This window comes from Convolutriloba macropyga, unplaced genomic scaffold (genome assembly GCF_964194025.1).
Source record: "Convolutriloba macropyga unplaced genomic scaffold, txConMacr16.3 SCAFFOLD_1836, whole genome shotgun sequence".
NCBI classification, from domain to species: Eukaryota; Metazoa; Xenacoelomorpha; order Acoela; family Convolutidae; genus Convolutriloba; species Convolutriloba macropyga.
This window is the reverse complement of record NW_027451278.1, coordinates 13992-33364: the sequence shown is the minus strand read 5'-3', so window position 1 is coordinate 33364 and position 19373 is coordinate 13992. Positions and strand designations below refer to the sequence as shown.

The window sequence follows — 19373 nt, the reverse complement described above, 5'->3', positions numbered from 1 at the left end:
AAAGACCGACTGATTACAATCCGAATTCCTTTTTGGGGATTGTAACAGTAAGATTGGCCCAAAAGTAGCCCTGCTACTGCTTATTCTCCCTTCAGAACAATTACAATTGAGTTTCCGAATTTTGTAGATATAGATAATTTGTTAGTTGAAAACTCAAAATTAAATTCTGCTTTTTTGATAATCAACGAGTAAAGTTAGCAAAAAACGGCAAAGTTTTAACTCCAGAGCACTCTAAGCGATAGTTGAAGTAAAAATAGCCCCCTTCTGAGTCTACAAAGATTGCAGTAGTGTTGTTTGGGGTGTACTGCTTACAAATTTAGTCAAAGTGGACTAAAGTTGCTTATTTCGTGCTGTTTTTGATGAAAAGTCTGAATTTTGAAATATTTAGCCCAAATTTTTGACCAAAAATTCAAATCAAAATAATCAACAATGCTTGTTTGTCTTTAAAAATAAAATTGACGACACTTTTTTCAAAAATTTTAAATTTTAGCAAAAATGACGAAAACTTTGGCAAAAATTTCGGAAAATGTGAATAAAAACAACGTGAATTCTCTCTACTTTTCTCGGAAGTTTAAACTAAACCTCGATAACTCCCTGTAGAAAACAAAAATTAAAAAAATCTTTTTGATTCCATATTTTACGCTGGACGAGCTTTCTAATGATACCAGTATTAACTCTCTACGATGAATATATCGATCGGCAAAAATTGACTGAACAAAAAAAAACCAATTTGAGTATATAGTTCCTCCCCCCTCAAGAGGGGTCGGAGCAAAAATATGAAATGAAAAAACATTTAAGGGATTTGTCAACCTGTTGCTTTTTATATAGGGTTGTTTGATACGTAAATTGCAATGGCTAGCTAACTGTTTCTCCTTTTTATAGTATCCAATACGAAAAAATGTATGAAAAAGAAAATCGCTCAAAGAAATTAAAGTGGACAGTTTGAAAAGTCCACTTTGAAACATCAAAACGAAAGTGACTGTTGTTAGCATAAACATTCATCGTAAACGGAAATTGCGATGGGTTGTTAATTTTGAGCAGCGAAATGATCCTGCAGTTTATGTGGACTTTTATTTACCCATACAAAAATCTGCTTTTTAATATTTGCCCAATGAGAGGAGACTATCTATTCCATTACGTTTTCCTATTTTATAAGCTGAAAGAGCGTGTAGCGCCAGAAGAAATTGAATTGCTCAGCTGCAAAGAATTTCATATACACATTACAAATCAAGAGAGTTATTTTATTTTGAAAAACCAAATATTAGAGAGGAAAAATATTAGATTGTATACAATCAACAGAAGTCACAATATTTGCAAAATTCAGAAAATAAATAGTTTCTCAGAAACAGAAAATTAACTGAGCTTGATTAGACTAATTTCTTTTGAATCTGTTGAAGACTATAAAACTCTTTCGAAAGCGCATTAAAAAATGCGGAAGCAAATAGAAGACCACTTTGAAGAGTTGTTTAGGTAACTCGATGAGGGGAGAAATAGCGTTAAAGCTTCTCGCCCTAAGAGGGGGTACACGTTTCATATTTCATCAAAATTTAATGACTGGGGAGCAAAAATATACAATGCGCTGATTTGGACATCGAAAACAGTATTGATTCAATTAAGAGTAGTGTAATTACTGCGATTTACCGATACTTAAACCCAAATACTGGAAAAATTGGGAAAAAACTGGAATGCTTTATGCTTTGCAGGTTGACATACCTGAGACTGACTCGAAGTGGGAGCCCCTGTGGTGGTTCGGGTTCTTCACCCTCTTCACTGTCCTCAACATCCTAGGGGTCAAACTGTCATTCAACTTTGAACTCTTTTTCACTATTGTCTCTCTCCTCGTTCTCATTGTCTTCTACATTGGAGCCATTCCCAAGTTCAATTTCGATAAGGTCAGTGCTGTGCCCAGTGTGTTTGTATTCACCTTGTTTTCACAAACACAGAAAAGCTTTAAAATTGAAGAAAGTGCAACGATTGGTTCGATTTTTTGGGTTCGAATTGAAATTTGTTTCTAACATTAATGAACATATTCAACGCCAGGATTATGGAAAGTTTTTTTGCTCTTGGATTGGGAAACTTTTGAAAAACACACCCAGGATTACTCGTTTTTAGCACAGAATCTTTACAGACTTTAATTTTGTAAACAGTGACGAACAAGGAAAATAGGAACCAAAAATTTTGTAGATTGCTGCTTCTATTTTCAAACAATCTTATCCCAATTAGTGAGAATTTGAACCTAAGTACAATCCCAGGTTGAGGTCATAGGACCTTCGAGACCAAAAATTTATGAGACCAATCCGGTCCATAAAGACCTTGGTGGATTCAAAATGGTTGCTGAGCTCATGACTTGTTCAAATGCTTGTGTGATCAGACTTAGGCTAGTTAAATTTTTGTTGTGTTTAATACTATACAGCTTTTAGTGGTTTTAACCATTACAGCAGCTTTTTTTCTGTTTCAGTATGTTCTCGGCAACTGCAAAGATGGGGTAAGTACTGGCACACAGCTGCCTTAATTAACTAAGTGTGTAAACATTACCATAAATGCTATTTGGTTTGATTGAATATTCGCAAATTGGGAAAATTTGTCGCGATTGTGTAATAAAAATTTGCGCTTCTGAGTGCAAATATTACTTCCAATAGATTAATTCCAATGGATATCTTGCAAGATCTTGCAGGACAATTGCTATCGTGCAACACAAATCTAAGATTCTTGCAAGTTCGCTTCGGTCGAAAGCTTCACCTCTCAGACGCTTTATAGACGCTTTGTTTTTCATTTTGCACGGAAATTTTCCGGGATGTAGTTGCTTGTGTTCTTTGGTATCTCTATAATTTCAATATTCAATTGAATTTGTCTGAAAAAGTCTGAGTTATTTGGTATTACTATTTGTGAATATCAGTTTGCAATTTTCAGCTTTCAAGTTTTATTTACTTTTTGTTTAACATAGGTACTATCTGTTGAATTAGTTCTTTTTTTCTCCACAAAGCGTACAAAATGGAGGAAAATAATCAAAAAGATGGTCCTGTTCGAGCATGTTCCAATTATTTACATATTTGTATGATAAATGGTTATGTTGCAAAAGATTTTGCAAGAAAATTTTGCAAGACGATGTGTCGTCTTTGGAAGATACTGCAAGAATCATGCAACCGTTTATTGTTCACAGGGCAGGGTGGCCAGGCTATGGTAAACCTGCCGCAATGGTTAGCTGAGCGCTCAGGGTCACACAGACAGCTTCACGGAGGCAGGGGATCGAAATATCAATCCTTGGCGTGTCAAACACCTTACTTTTCTCGGCTATCATGCCAAAACATTCAGTTTTGGTATTCAATGCCATCTTTGATATGTTATTTTTTAATAAGGCCTAATAATCAGGCATAAATATTTAGTCTGTTAAGATTTAAATTCCCTAAGAAAGAAACTGTAATCAAGTTCTTCAAAAACCAAAATGCTCAAAAAAATGTTATTTTCTTTGAGGAATGTGCCAAGAGAAAAACTAACGTTACATTAAACCAAAATATGAAATATCTCAAACCTCAAGAATTTCATTTACTCCAAATATTTTTTTCTCCGTTTACTATGATTCTCTACTCTTGTAGAGTGTAGAGAGGCAGTTGATACTACAACTGAAATTAATTATTACTACAACTAATTATTATTTTGTATTTTGTCATATTTAGACAGAAGTATTTCAAGCGTACAACTGAATCCAATAGTTGTGGCGGAAAAATATACTCTGAGCTGAGCTCTCCATTTCTGGGAACAAACGTCATTGGCCTACAATGGTTCTTCGCTTAGACTTTAAACTTGTCTGAATGCTTTAGAGCGAACGTAAAAACCTTCAAAGTCAAACTATATTATCAGGTCTAGTAACCACCACGGCCTGTGAATGAGCACTGTATATCGTCGCAAACTGTCATTTTAAACTCTTATCATGCAAGTTTTTAATTCGGAAAATCTGATTTTCAACTTCTAGAGCGGCAATCGTACCATTGAGATGTAGAGAAATTGCGATAACAAAAACATTGTTGGGAGAGTTGAACTGACTTGATAAATTCAGAACACCGGTCTGCGCGACTGGAATTCAGAACACCAGAGAACACCGGCGAACCGCCAAGCCAATTCATTATTCCCAAATAGAGGTTCTTACAGCAGACAACAGCAGCGTGGTTAGAAAAAAATCCTCCAATCGAGGTCTGCGAGCCATTAATTTGTTAGAGTTTTCGGTGCTAGTCAGTTCACAGCTAGTCAGCCTCAGCAAAGTACATAATTCTACAGTGGCGCTTCTGACTGAGCTATCTTGAGACGTCTTGGAAGTTGGAGTGAATTGACAGCTGTTTTGGATGTATTTGGACGTTGGACTTCGCAAGTGCGAACAACAGGAGAGTGAAGGAGAATTGACTTGTGCGACGACGAGTGAAGAAAAAAGAGAAACCCGTGGACATATTCAAGTTGGAGCTCGACTGAGAGGGAGAAAAGGAGAGTGCGAGTGTGTAGAGCAGTTTTCTGTTGAGTAGGAGTTCGATTGTTGGTATTGTTGCCGCTAAGTTTTTCTTGAGACTAGAAGGTTGAAAGAGTGAGATTTGACTGAGTCAAGAGCAGAAGTTGCGTGAGGCTGAGTTTGTGCGGAGAATTGAGTAGAGTATCGGCTTTCGTAGCAAAAGTTGTTGATTACAGCCGACAAGTAGTTGATTACCGTTTGTTGATTACAACCGTGGCCGAGATCAACAGGTTTGTGAGGCAAGATAGAGAGAAGTGAGAAACAGAGGTAGTGAAAAGAGATAGAGGCTTAGCGATAACAAGTTCAGTATGACTTTCCCTGTAAATAACTGGTTGTTCTTTAGGAAAGAAAGCCAGTCCAGAGTATTGGGAGCTCAAACAGGAAGTTGGGAAGCTGCTATCTGGCAAGTGACCGTTGTGAGTATAGGGTTTTTGAGTATAGAGTAGAGAGAGAGATAGAGTAGAGAGAGAGAGAAAAGAAAAGTAAAAAGAAAAAGCGATAAAATTTCTCCAGTTTCCGCTTTTTTTCATACTGAAGAAAACGAGTTAAAATTGGGACGCTGAAGGCAACAAGTATAGAGCAGTTTGCAAAGGAGGTCAGTGGTGCTTCAACAGCTGCATGAAGCTAGTTTTGAGTGACAAACCAGAATAAGTCAGGTTATAGGATCAGTGGTTTTGATAGAGAAATTGGGTTTAGCAGAAGAAAAAGCTGTGATCTTTTGAGACAAAGATGACTGCTAGACTGAGTAGATAGAGTTGAGAAACACCGCGAATATGTAGAGAAAAATGATTGGAGTGAGTTTCCGTTATTAGTGTTTTCCGTTGGAAAGGTTTCCGAATTAGGAGGACTTGAGGATGTACTACCCTGACGTTGTAGACGTGTTACTCATGATTGATGATCAAGCCATTTCGCCAATGCTTTGTCAATTGAGAGGGTGGGCGTTGCAGGCGATTTCGGATTTGCCTTTCAGATTCTGGTTGTCGGAAATCAATGAAATTGTAATGTCGTTAGAACAAAACTTTGGCATCATTGAGATGAAGCTATCTATAATCAGAGAAAACTGTGACCGTACGGCAGTATTAGAAGTAGGGGAAGAAATGTAATGGAAAAAAATTGAAATTGAAAAGAGAATGGTTAAGCAGAAGGCAGGATAAAAGTCTTCTCAAGCGAGAACTCAGAGGATTTTTTTGAACTCCGGGAATTTGGTTCGGAACGAATGAGAACGGGATCCAGTAACCAAGATGAAGCAATGACGAACTTCCGAACGTCGGAACGGAACGTGATACATTTGCTGCAAATTAGTGAGTATAACAATTAGGACTGAGCTTGTTGGGAAAAGTAGGCAGGGAGGAGCAAGTATGTTTTAAGTATCGGTACAATCGAAGAACCGGACAGGAAAAAATTGCAATCCCATGTGAATGGCACGAGACAAAGATTGCTTCTTCAGAGTTTGAAAAGGAGTCATTTGAAAGTTTTAAAAAATTGTTGGGGGATAAAGGGTTACAGTCACAAGTTCAAAAAGGAAGAGGAAGAATGACAGTGCCGTAAGACGCCGATGCGAGTTGATATAGAGAGCGAGGAACAGAGAAAACTACAAGAGGAGAGTAGGAAAAATTTCCATCAATGTCTGAGAAACTAGTCACGCCTTAGGGATTCGAGTACTATGTAGAACGTTCATCAGTGAACGATGGAGGAGATGACTGTCTCTTCATGAGTGATTCTGACAGAGCAGTGAGGATGAGGAAACTGAGCTTCCTCATGAGTTCTTTGGAGATACACATGAGACAAGCCTTAAGGATTTACCTCTCATGGCGCCGGAGTTTTTGTCTCTGGTAGCAGGCGGTAAAGTTGATATGAGAGAGATAATCCATTCATGGAAATTTTGCGGAAAGCCCATCTGTGGACAATCTAAGAGCTAAATTGATTGAGGAGACTGGCACTATGATTGATGAAGTCCCATTTATAGTTGACAGAAGGGGTTGTGTCCCTAATACAATTGAAGAGGAGTCTTATCGAAACGATAAAATCAGAAAAAAAGGTTCCGTTTGTTCCGCAAGCGTTAATTGTGGAACCTGGCAAAGTACAGACTCACAAACAAATAAGATTGGAGAAACGTTTAAACAAGTTGATTGTAGTTACAACCCGCGTGACTTAAAAAGGAAACGACCAAAACTGTGCGCAGCTTTAATCCATTGGTGGATCCTAAAATTGGAGGTGGAAATTAGTGCACGGGCGAATGTGGACTTTTGAGATGATAGGAACGCAGATCGGAAACCCCAAAATGTGAATAGATGAGATAGGGTTCAAGTTCAGTCGAGGGTTTGTGATATAGGCTTTTGCTTGAAAACAACAGGGGTTCTTGATTTTAGTGAATGAAGAACGTCGAAAACTGACAGTGTTTAGGTCGCGGATAACTGCACTTCAGTACTTTCACTGGTACATCCTGGGAACAGTTCAAGTTAATGCAGATTACAAGTGCTGTCCTCAGCTATAGTCCCTGAGTTGGGATGGGAAAACTCGTCAGATTCCTATTAAGGCTATATGTGTAGCAATTTCCACCGGAGAGCGAGATCAGCTCTCCAGTTTCATTGAAGTAACAGAATGATTTGAGGTTTGTATAGTTAATGACAAGACAAAAACGAGTGTTCACCATAGGGGAGTAATAGAGGCCAGAAGTCCTGATTCGGAGGAATGTCGAGAATTAGACGAGCTACGATTGTACATGGGGTCTTGAGATCTAGTCGTGCTTTATAAGGCACGAGCTCTGGACCAGACTGGAAAAAAACTTTTCTAGAGCTGACGACCCGTGGTCAGATATTGAGTATTGAGGGGAGACTGTCCCGGTGTGGGAGAGTGATACTGAGCGTAAATCCAACTCCCAATTAAACAACTTTTTCTTGACTATTCCAAATTTAGAAAAAAGCTGAGCGTGTTGTGTTAACTTCAGTTCTTCATAAATAGCCAATTCGCCTTGGGAGAAAAATTTTCTTCTCAATGGTCAAATAAAGGACGAAACGTAAGACAAAACGGAAGACGACAAGGCGGAAGAGAGTGGGTTTTGGAAGTAAATACATAAAATGCTATATGAGGCGGCACCGAACTTTTAAAAGCGGTGTCAAAAGGCAACTTCTGAGTAGGAGGAAAAGCAGAATGGAGGCCAATTCAAGTCGCAGTAAGCAAAAAGAGAGTGCGAGTCTGAAAAAAATTTTCTGTTGAGGTGAAGTTCGACTGTTGGTATTGTTGCCGCTAAGTTTTTCTTGAGACTGGCAGGTTGAGAGAGTGAGATTTGACTGAGTCAAGAGCACAAGTTGCGTGAGGCTGAGTTTGTGCGGAGAATTGAGTAAAGTATCGGCTTTCTGAGCAAAATTTGTTGATTACAGCCGACAAGTTGTTGATTAAAAGTTGTTGATTACAACCTTGGCCGAGATCAACAGGTTTGTTAGGCAAGATAGAGAGAAGTCAGAAACACAGGTAGTGAAATGAGATAGGCTGAGCGAGAACAAGATCAGTATGACTGTCCTTGTTAGTAACTGGTTCTTGAGGATAGAAAGCGAGTTCAGAGTATCGGGAGCACAAAACAGGACGTTGGTAAGCTGGTATTTGGCAAGTGACCGTTTGGAGTATAAAGTTTTTGAGTGTAGAGAGATAGAGTAGAGAGAGAGAGAGAATAGAACGTGAAAGAAAGTGAAAAGACGATAGAATTCCACCGGTTTCTGTTTTTTTCACACTGAAGAAACGAGTTACAAATTTGGACCCCGAAGGCAGCAAGTAAAGAGCAGTTCCAAAAGCAGGCCAGTGGTGGTTCATCAACAGCACGAAGCTAGTGTAGAGTGACAAATCAGAATAACAGTAGATCATGATAAGAGAAATTGGGTTTAGCAGAAGCAAGAGGCTGTGATCGTTTGAAACAGAGTAGATTGTTAGACTGAGTAGAAGCAGTAAGAGTTGAGGAACACCGCGAATATGTAAAGAAAAAATGATAATAATTTAGTAAACATGGATTGGAGTGCGTTCCCGTTTGTAGAAGTTTTTCCGTCGGAAAAATTTCCGGATTGGGAGGACTTGAGGATATACTACCTTGACGTTGTAGACGTGTTACAAATGATTGATGATCAAGCTATGTTGTCAATGCTTTCTCAATTGAGAGGGTGGGCGTTGCAGGCGATTTCGGATTTGCCTTTTAGATTCTGCTTGTCGGAAACTAATGAAATTGTAATGTCGTTAGGACAATACTTTGGCATCATTGAGATGAAGCTATCTATAATTAGAAAAAACTGTGACCGTACGGACACTATTAGAATTAGGGGAAGAATTGTAATGGATTAAAGTTGAAATTGAAAAGAGAATGGTTAAGCAGAAGGCAGGATAAAAGTCTTCTGAAGCGAGAATTCAGAGGAAATTTTGAAGTCCTTGAATTTGGTTCGCAACTAATGAGAACAAGATCCAGTAACCACGATGAAGCAATGACGAACTTCCGCAACGTGATACATTTGCTGCAAATTAGTGAGCAGAACAATTAGGTTTGAGTATGTTGGGAAAAGAAAAGTAAACAGGGAAGAGCAAGTATGTTTTAAGTATCGGTACAATCGATGAACCGGACAGGAAAATTGCGATTCCTAGTGAATGACACGAGACAAACATTGCTTTTACAGAGTTTGAAAGGAGTCATTTGAAAGTTTTGAAAAATTGTTGCGGGATAAAAAGTTTGTCCCAAGTTGAAAAGAGAGGAGGAGGAATGGCAGCGCCGTAAGACGCTGATTCGAGTTAAGATAGAGAGCAAGGAACAGAGAAAACAACAAGAGAAGGGTAGGAAAAACTTCCTTTAAATTCGGAGAAACTAATCACACCTGAGGGATTCCAGTACTATGTAGAGCGTTCATCAGCAAACGATGGAGATGACTGTCTCTTCATGAGCGATTCTGACTGAGAGCAGTAAGGATGAGGAAGCTGAGCTTCCTCCTGAGTTCTTTGGAGGTACTCAAGAGACAAGCCACAAGAAAATACCTCTCATGGCACCTGAGTTTTTGTCTCTAGTAGCAGGCGGTAAAGTTTATGAGAGAGATAGTCCATTCAAAGAAATTTTGCGGAAGGCCTAGCTGCACAATCTAAGAGCCAATTTGATTGATGAGACTGGCACTGTAATTGAAGAAGTCCCGTGTATAGTTGATAGAAGGGAATATGTCCATAGTACAATTGAAGAGGAGTCTTATCGAAACGAAAATATCAGTAAGAAAAATAAAGGTTCCGTTTGTTCCTCAAGCGTTAATTGTGGACCCTGGCAAAAAACAGACTCACAAGCAAATAAGATTCTAGAAACTTTAGACAGTTTGATTGTAGTTACAACCCGATTGAATTGAAAGGCAAACGGCTAAAACTGTGCGCACCTTTAATCCATTGTTGGATCCTAAATTTGGAGGTGGAAATTAGTACACGGGCAAATGTGGACTTTTGAAATGATAGGAACGCAGTTCGGAAAACCCAAAATGTGAATAGATGAGATAGGGTTCAAGTTCAGTCGAGGGTTTGTGATATAGAATTTTGCTGGAAAAAAACAAGCGTTCTTGAATTTAGTGAATCAAGCAAGTCTAAAGCTGGTGGTGTTCAAGTGGCGGATATCTACACTTCAGTGGTTTCAGTGGTACATCCTCGGAACAGTTCAGGTGAAAGCAGATTACAAGTGCTGTCCTCAGCTGGAGTCACTGAGATGGAATGGGAAAACTCTTCGGAGTCCTATCAAGGGTATAAGTGTAACAGTTTCCACCAGAGCGCGGGATCAACTCTCCCGTTTCACTGAAGTAACAAAACGGTGTGAGGTTTGATTAGTTAATGGCACGATGAAATCGATGGTTCACAATAAGGGAGACAGAGGCAGCGGTTCTGCTTCGGAGAAATGTCGACAGTTACAGAGGAGCTACGATTGTACTTGGGGTCTTGAAATCCAGTCGTGCTTAATAAGGCCCGAGTTTTGGACCAGGCTGGAAAAAAACTTGTCTAGAGTTGACGACCCGTGGTCAGATATTGAGTATTGAGGGGAGACTGTCCCGGTGTGGGAGAGTGATACTGAGCGCAAATCCAACTCCCAATTAAACAACATTTTCTTGACTACTCCAAATTTAGGAAAAAACCTGAGCGTGTTGTGTTAACTTCAGTTCTTGATAAAAAGCCAATTCGCCTTAAGAGAAAAATTTTTTTTTCAATGGTCAAATAAAGGACAAAACGTAGGACAAAACGGAAGACGGCTAAGCTGAATAGGGTGGGTTTTGGAAGTGAATTCACAAAATGCTATATGAAGCGTCACCGAACTTTTAAAAGCGGTGTCAAAAGGCAACTTCTGAGTAGGAGGAAAAGCAGAATGGAGGCCAATTCATGTCGCAGTAAGCAAAGAGAGAGTGCGAGTCTGAAAAAAATTTTCTGTTGAGTTGAAGTTCGACTGTTGGTATTGTTGTCGCTAATTTTTTCTTGAGACTGGCAGATTGAGAAAGTGAGATTTGACTGAGTCAAGAGCAGAAGTTGCGTGAAGCTGAGTTTGTGCGGAGAAATGAGTAAAGTATCGGCTTTCTTAGCAAAAGTTGTTGATTACAGCCGACAAGTTGTTGATTAAAAGTTGTTGATTACAACCTTGGCCGAGATCAACAGGTTTGTTAGGCAAGATAGAGAGAAGTGAGAAACACAGGTAGTGAAAAGAGATAGGCTGAGCGAGAACAAGTTCAGTATGACTGTCCTTGTTAGTAACTGGTTCTTGAGGATAGAAAGCGAGTTCAGAGTAGGTCTGGGTATGTTGGGAAAAGTAAACAGGGAAGAGCAATTATCGGTACAATCGAAGAACCGGACAGGAAAAAAATTGCGATTCCTAGTGAATGGCACGAGACAAACATTGCTTTTACAGAGTTTGAAAGGAGTCATTTGAAAGTTTTGAAAAATTGTTGTGGGATAGAGTTAGTCCCAAGTTGAAAAGGCAAGAGGAGGAATGGCAGCGGCGTAAGACGCCGATTCAAGTTATTATAGAGAGCAAGGAATAGAGAAAACAACAAGAGGAGGGTAGGAAAATACTCCTTTAAATTTGGAGAAACTAATCACACACTACGGAGAAACTCTTCGTAGTCCTATCAAGGGTATACGTGTAACAGTTTCCACCAGAGCGCGGGATCAACTCTCCCGTTTCACTGAAGTAACAAAACGGTGTGAGGTTTGATTAGTTAATGGCATGATGAAATCGATGGTTCACAATAAGGGAGACATAGAGGCAGCGGTTCTGATTCAGAGAAATGTCGAGAGTTACAGAGGAGCTACGATAGTACATCGGGTCTTGAAGAACCAGCCGTGCTTAAGTGAGCCCGAGCTTGGGGCCCAAATGAAAAAAAAACTTGTCTAGAGTTGACTAATCGTGGTCAGAATTTGAGTGTTGAGAAGAGACTGTCCCGGTGTGGGAGAGTGATACTGAGCGCAAATCCAACTCCCAATTGCACAACACTTTCTTAAATACTTCAAATTTAGGAGAAAACCTGAGCGTGTTAACTTGTCATAACAACTGGAGAACAGCTGGACTGTCTTTGGTTGAGAATATTTTGATAGCCTTGGAGCAGTTCTTCATAAAAAACCAAATAGCCCGAGGAGAAAAATTTTTCTTTCAATGGACAAATATAGGACGAAACGTAGGACATTGGAGAACGGCCATGCGGAAGAGGGTTAGTTTTGGAAGTCAAGACAAGAAATGCCATATAAAGCGGCACGGAAATCTTAAAAGCGGCGTCAAAAGGTAACATCTGAGAAAGAAAGGCAGAATGGAGGTCAATTCAAGTCGCCTTGAGCAATCATGGGAATCACGTGGCACTGGTAGTGAGGATTTAGCATCCAGGAATTGTGATCAGGCGTTAACCAAAGCGCGTGAGTTGCAGTTTAACTGAGGACCTAGTGCTTGTTGATCAATGTGATAAGTTTGGTGCACAGCAGAAGGGAGGAGATAAGTAATCATTCCTGCAGTTGGGCAAAAGTCGGGCTCAAAAGTGCTCGCAACACGATATTGGGAGGATAAGTATAGCTTCAGACAATCCAGAAGGAGAGATGGAGCAGGTTGAAGCTGATGAGATGGCGATGGAGGAGAAGACTTCCAGATGTGAGGTGGCTGTCCACTGAGGAGAGGGGAAGATAACCCTTCAAGTATAATAGGAAGAAAATTTTAAAGAAAGTACAGTCGGTGTCATAATCTTCAACACGTTAGCTTCTTATCTTAGCATCTAATCTTGTTTCAAGTTGGGTGTCTAATGATTGTTGGTTAAAAAAGCTAAAGTTAGTCCGAAATTCTGATTATTGGTGTTCAGTTTGTTTATTTGGCGAAATAATTGCTTCATATTGTTATCCAAACTGCAACTGGTAGAGGGTGCATTAATTATCAGTGGTTAAACACAGAAATTTGGGTTGTGAATATTAGATAGACCTGAATAGTTGCATACTTTGTAATATGAACCTTGCAAAACGCTTAGATAGGTGAGTAAAACAGATTAAATTTTATTCAATTTTTTTAAATTATTCAAATAGAAGTTTGGTGAGATAGCCGGGGTAAAAGATGAAAAGATTCAATGATTCAATTAACCAGTTAATTTGTAGATCAGACTTAGCAGAAAGTGGTGTTGAGTTGCCTCTTTATTAATTGTTATATGTGTTGTATCTGTAAACTGAGACAAGTTTTTAACTTGCCTAATCCTTCCAATATTTTTAGTCATTGTTGTTGATTTGAATTCAAATGCTGTGCAATTGATAAATGTTCTAGAGTAACACGTTGAAATACTAATAATGCTCATTTGTAGTTAGCGATGGTTTATAAATTAGTCTACTAGGCCTAGCTTGAGTGAATAAAACTGTTGTGATAAGTTTTGGAACTAATAAAGAAAATGTAGGGTATGCACGAAGCAAAATCTACTGATAAGGGAAACTAGATGTATCAACAAGACAAGCAGAACATTTTTAAGATTAAAGTTGGCTAAAGTTTAGGCCAGATACCAGTTTTAGCATTTATTCGGGAGCATAATAGTGTAAAAAGGAGGAGTGTAGAACTCGGAAAGTCTGATTTTCAACTTCTAGGGCGGCAATCGTACCATTGAGATGAGACAGAATGCATAGTTCTCGTTTCATTTTTCCAACTTTAGTTCTGCAAGGTTTTAGAGAGTGATGTACAATTATAATATGCCAAGTTTCGTTATGATACTAAAATTTTTGGAGAATTGAGCTGAGAAACGATTCCATATGTATAGTCTGAAATTAGCTGAAACAACTTTGAAGCTCTGAAGATGACTGATTGATTAATTGGTAGCGTAACAAGTCTGATACGGCTTTTGTTTTAGTTTGAATAGTTTGAACAGAAGTAAGCAATGTATAAAGAAGGCGTTCAGGTCATTCAATTGTTCTTTTGAAGTCATAACAAACTACGTTAGAAAAGCATAACTAATGTGCTCCATAATGAGAAGTGAAGATTCTTTTGCTTGAACATTCTGGCACTTTGTTGCTTGATTAGTTACTAAAGAGTAGAACAACAATGTTACCAAAACAGCACCATAACAGAACTGCAGCTTAGGAGCTGACCAGTGAAGAAGTTTTTATCAAAACTTTGTTGTTCAAAACTTTGTTGAGAGAGTTCAACAGTCTTGATATATTCAGAACCCCGGTTTAAGCGATTGAGTTCAGAACACGAAAGAACCGCATTTAGATCAAGCGGCTTAATTTAGAGCTTGAAGAATTGATAGAATAGTAGCTTATTAGTGGCGAACTTGGTTACAAAGTTAAAGTTGTGAAACATCTTTCATAACAATACTCTGGTTGAATTTTGGTTCAATTTTGTTATCTTTTACTATTCTTGTTTGTTCATTTAATTTTATTTGATTACTCAAATCAATTCGTTATTCCAGCTAGAGTTTCTTAAAGCCGACAAGAGCAGCGTGGGGACAAAGTAGCTTTTCAATAGAATTCTGAAAGCCAACACTTGGGCACTAGTTGGTCCCCAGCTAGTCAGCTTAAGAAAAGTTCAAAATTCTACCCAAATTATTAAAACCATGGACGCGATGTGGTTAAGTTCCTTAAACAAAATCCGGGGTGCTAGCTCATAAATAAGTTAAAACACACTCAGAAAAATTGATAAAAAATTGAAAAATGATTTTTTCAATAAGCTTTTACCGCATATAGTAATTTGCAGTTGGTTTGTTTTGAGATAAATAAAATGACAGGATATCCCTACTTTTGAAAACGTCAACAGAACTCTCTGTGATTGGAATGCTTTCCAAAAATAAAGAATGCCATCAAACTGTAATTCAAGAGGATAACTGTCTAAGAAGTAAAGATTGATCATGTATGATTAAGTGCAAACCTTTTTATGACTGTAGTACGAAGTTTAGAAAAATTATTCTAAACGTGTGCTTTATCTTCCGTCTAAAATGTTAAAGGTTTTCTTGAGGGCTCTGATGCTGCTTGTATTGTTTGCTCAAGTGATAGGATAAGTTTTGACCTAGAAGCAAAAGTAAGAAAAATTGCCACATGAAGCGATTATTTCTGAGCAAAAGAAAATTTTGGGCATGCTCTGCGAGGATTCAAAGATTTTTGGACTTATAAAAGTGTTTTTTATTAGAGAATGATGAATTTAGATAGTAATTTTCAGCCGTTTTTTGTCCATTTTGCTCATTTTTGTTGCTTTTAATTTACTCTGCGTAAGTATTTTCTAACTCAAGCTCCATCAACACATTACCCAGTGAAATTGATGATACAAAAATTTTTTGGTAGCCTAAAAGTTTGAGCTCACGGTTTCTAATCAGTGTAGATGGCAACGTCCCATTGATCATCCCTCCGTTGAATTTTATTACTATGACGTGAGGTGTTTCTTCGTTTTTATAAAGTTTTATTTATATGGCTTTTGGCTTTTGACAAATTTCGGTGATTTTTTCTTTTATAATGTTATGAGTTACCAACAAAAGGGCTCTTGTGCATTGTCAGTGCTGGTAGGTTGTGTTACTGATAATTAATTGTTTGTTAGTTGCTTTTATAGCAAAGTCAAATTATTTCAATATTCATTACCTTAGAGTTCTTAATGTTTCACTCTTACGGGAGGACTTTTAGGTAATTCTCCTGTAATTCCAATACTAAGTTAAAATAAATGCACTTTTGTTTTTTTCACGTTCACTTTTAAATAAAAATCTCACTGAATTCAAATTAATTTTCAACTTTCACATTCAATTATGAAGATGCTTTCTTATTGATTTTTCTACAATGTCCCAATTCTTCCAAAATTTGTTTTTGACTTTTTCGTGAAAAAATCTATGCTGTGTTACAAATATAGTTTTATTTGCTGTGCATCTATGAGTTGTTAGAAAAAAAAAGATTTTACTTTATCATTAGAGTATTTTTCAGTTGTCTGTAGACTGCAGTTTAATTGTTTGACAATGTTCAACTTTGGGAATTTTTTTATTCCACTGTTTCATGATTTCTGTTCAAACATATAAAAGATTTACTGATATTTATTAAAATTGTTTAGGTCTTGGCTTCCTTCTGCACTATTTTTTAAATGTTTTGTCTGTTCCTAATAAATTTTCATTTTGCAAAAATGAAAATCATGCGCACGTCTTTTCACAAAAGTATGTCCAATATGAGAGACGTTTGTACTAGTTTTTTATTGCCGTGACACCAAAATTGGATATTTACCCACTAAAACCTTATTTTTAGTCTTAATTCCGTTTCTAAAAAAATACTGACATTTAATATCCCAATGTATCCTTTGGTTCGCAGGTGTCATTTTTTAACACCGGGTACTTCTCGAACGTTCGCGCAGACAATTTTTGAGCTGAGCAGAGTCTGTATATGTATAAAACTTTGGAAATTTGTCAATGTTACCATATATCATTCTAATAAAAAAGAAGCTTCCCGGTTTGAATGTTTTTCATTCAGTTTTCTTTCTTCATAAATCTTAATATTAGCAATTTTGTATGATTTCTGAATTTCTTGTCTCAAAGAAAATAATGCTGAAGTTTCTACCAGAGGGATTTTCGAGTCAAAATCAATGATGGTTGTTTCAGTTACAGCGAAAATTGAGGACATCACGCAAAATCCAGAAAAACTCTTCATACTAAAAATCTGTCGGGGACAGATTTTTCATGCCTTGAATCGGTCGAGGACGGTCTTCTAATAATTTCAGGTCTAGACTCCGCGAAATAAGTTCTTGGTGCAGTACTTGGCAATAACGTAGCTTCCTGAGCTGGCTGTGTAAACTGAGTCGATTTTTTCGTTGAAATTAAACTAAGAAATGCGCTGATAGCCCGTTAAAAAATTATTTTTCGGCAGACAAATCGTTATAATTTTAAACACACATTTTACATATTTTCAACACATTAAGTGAATAAATGTGTAAGGTTTATCCGCTGCAAAAAATTTTTTTTCAGAAGCTGTCAGCGCCTTCTTTACATAATCTTCAGCACTTGGACATTTCATCATACTTTATTCTTTTCCCGCATAAATTGGAAAATTGCAAATTCACTATTTTGGAATTTATGATGTTTTTCCCGCTTCTGTACATGCAAAAGCACCAACGGCGCTGAAGCACTAAACAGCAGTTCACCAGAACAGTCCAACTAAAAATCCAAATGGGTTGGAAAACTGCCAAAAGACAAGAATTTGTCAACTCCTAAGCTAAAGCAGTTATTGCGGCCGGAGTATAATGCCACATAGCTTGATTGAATGATACCAGGTTTCTCAGGTACAAATTTCTTCTTTTCGTGCGCCATAATGAAATTGTGATGCTTTTTAGTTGTTCTGTTTCCTAAAAACGTTAGTTAACATTTTTTAAACAATGCTGATGATTTATTAGCGGCTGTTCAGAATCGCAAAAGATCAAAGATTGTAAATGGTTACTACGTTATGAGCCAAAGTAGCTATAAAAATGCATGTGATGAATTTAAGTAATGTGCTGAAATTTTGTAAGAAAAGTGCTGAAACTATTTAAAGAGTTTGCTGAAAGCACTAAAATTCCTATTTACGAAGTGCTGAAATTATGTAAGGAATGTGCTGAAATTTTGAAGTTTTGAATAATGTTATTTGTCGAAAGATGTGCTGCATTTTTGTAAGCTGCTTTTATTTAAGAAATGTGCTGATTTTTCGGTAGTGCTAAAATTATGAAAGAGATGTGTTGAAAAAGGTGCTGACATTTCGTAAGATTTGTGCTGACAAGTGCTGAAAATATTTTTATTGAGCACACTCAGCGCCTAAAAATAAATTTTCAACACATCACATTCCTCAAATAAATTCAGCACTTTCAGCGCATTGCATACAGATTTTCACGCTTACACTCGCTCAAATTTCGACCCGGGAAGAGTTTTCCCACCGGAAGCTCCTTTTTGATCGGATTTAGATCAGTTTACTCACTGAATTTTATTGAGCCAAAATTGTGGCATCTGTATGTAAGGGTTGTACATGAGTGTCGTAACAGGAATTTTCGCAAAAATTTTTGATCAATATAAAACAGCACTCTTGATGTTTAATATGATAGGAACTGAACTGTCCCAGACGGTGGCTGTGGAATGAAGACGTCGATGGGATAGCGGAGGGTCTCTCCTTCTCCCTCTGGTTCTACCTGGGAATTGAAGAACTTCCCATGGTCACAGAGGAGACTATCAATGCTAGTACCACTATGCCGATCGGGATGATAGCCAGCATTGCCACTCTGGTCGTGGTGTCCTTCATGACTCTTCTCTTCAGCAGTGCTGTCTCCCCAGGGGCATACGAAATATGGAATGATACCTCCCCTCTTCTAACTGGTATGTTTTTAATACGCTTTGTACAAATGCGATGTAGGTTTGGATGGTGTGGCGGAGCGACCCTCTGATCCACTCATTTTCTAGAACTTTTTCGCAACTTTTTTTAGAACTTCAAGCAGAATTTCTTTGATGGGTATTCACCCCTGACCCGGTTGGTCATTTTTGAGATTTAGAATTGTAAGCAGATCAATGCAACAGTGACTTGCATCTCAGCCTTGCGAATGTGTGCGATTGTTCTCGCGATAATAGAAGCCTACAGTCGATTAGAATTCTGGTAGTGTGTTAGAGTCAGAGCCTCCTTCGTCCCGGAAATCTGTACCATGGCTCAAAATTTGAATTTTAGCCCCACTCTTTTTCTTCTCTTGGAGCTATGCCAACAATGTCCTCTTGGAGTTGCCACGGTGGTGATGTGGTCGCTTTTATTGCCTGGATAAGGGTAACCCTTCCAGACGATAAATTCAGTCTGGGCCATATTTTTTTGCTTTATATTAGTCATAAGCCCGACAGTTTGCTTCATGAGCCCACGCTAGTTTGAGTCATAAGTTTGCTTAGGGCGAGGATTAGATTTCCGCAAAAAGTGATTTGATGTATACTTGACTTTTAGGTTACAAGACTATCTTCAACAATGGCTCTGCTCTTGACTACTTCACTTGGATTCTGCTGGTTGGACTGATCGCCAGTTTCCACTCTTTCCTATTCTGCACTGGGAGACTACTCTACGCCATATCACGCGATGGGCTATTCCCTAGTCCCCTCGCAATTATTAGGTACAAAACATTGCAGTCCTCAAGATTAGGGTTGACTTAAGTAAAGACCATGAATGACAGAGTACGACTCAAATATCCTATTAATTAACTTTAGCTCAGCTATAACGAAGCACTGCCTTCATGCTTGACTCGCTGGTATCTAGCTCGACCCGTTTTTCACTCTGGGTTTTATCTCGACCCAAATTTACTGCTTGGTAGATAAAATGCTATTGCATCTAACCGATCTAATTTCTCTGGCTCGCTCAAATAATTTGTAGATTTAACCGAGTAGCAACAAAACCTTAGTAAATTCCTATTTCTTAATATTTGTCTGTTTTAAACTACATT

At 38.0% G+C, this 19373-nt stretch overlaps 1 protein-coding gene across 1 annotated transcript; it reads left to right on the top strand.

The window, feature by feature from the left end:
* Nucleotides 1-1685: 1685 nt before the first annotated feature.
* Nucleotides 1686-19046, top strand: LOC142356526 (putative transporter R00093; the record flags this gene model as incomplete). Its single annotated transcript, XM_075408411.1, has 4 exons — nucleotides 1686-1892; nucleotides 2459-2485; nucleotides 18012-18279; nucleotides 18884-19046. Coding segments are annotated over exons 1-4 (665 nt in total), but the record flags the coding sequence as incomplete, so codon positions are not given.
* Between the last annotated feature and the right edge of the window lie 327 nt (nucleotides 19047-19373).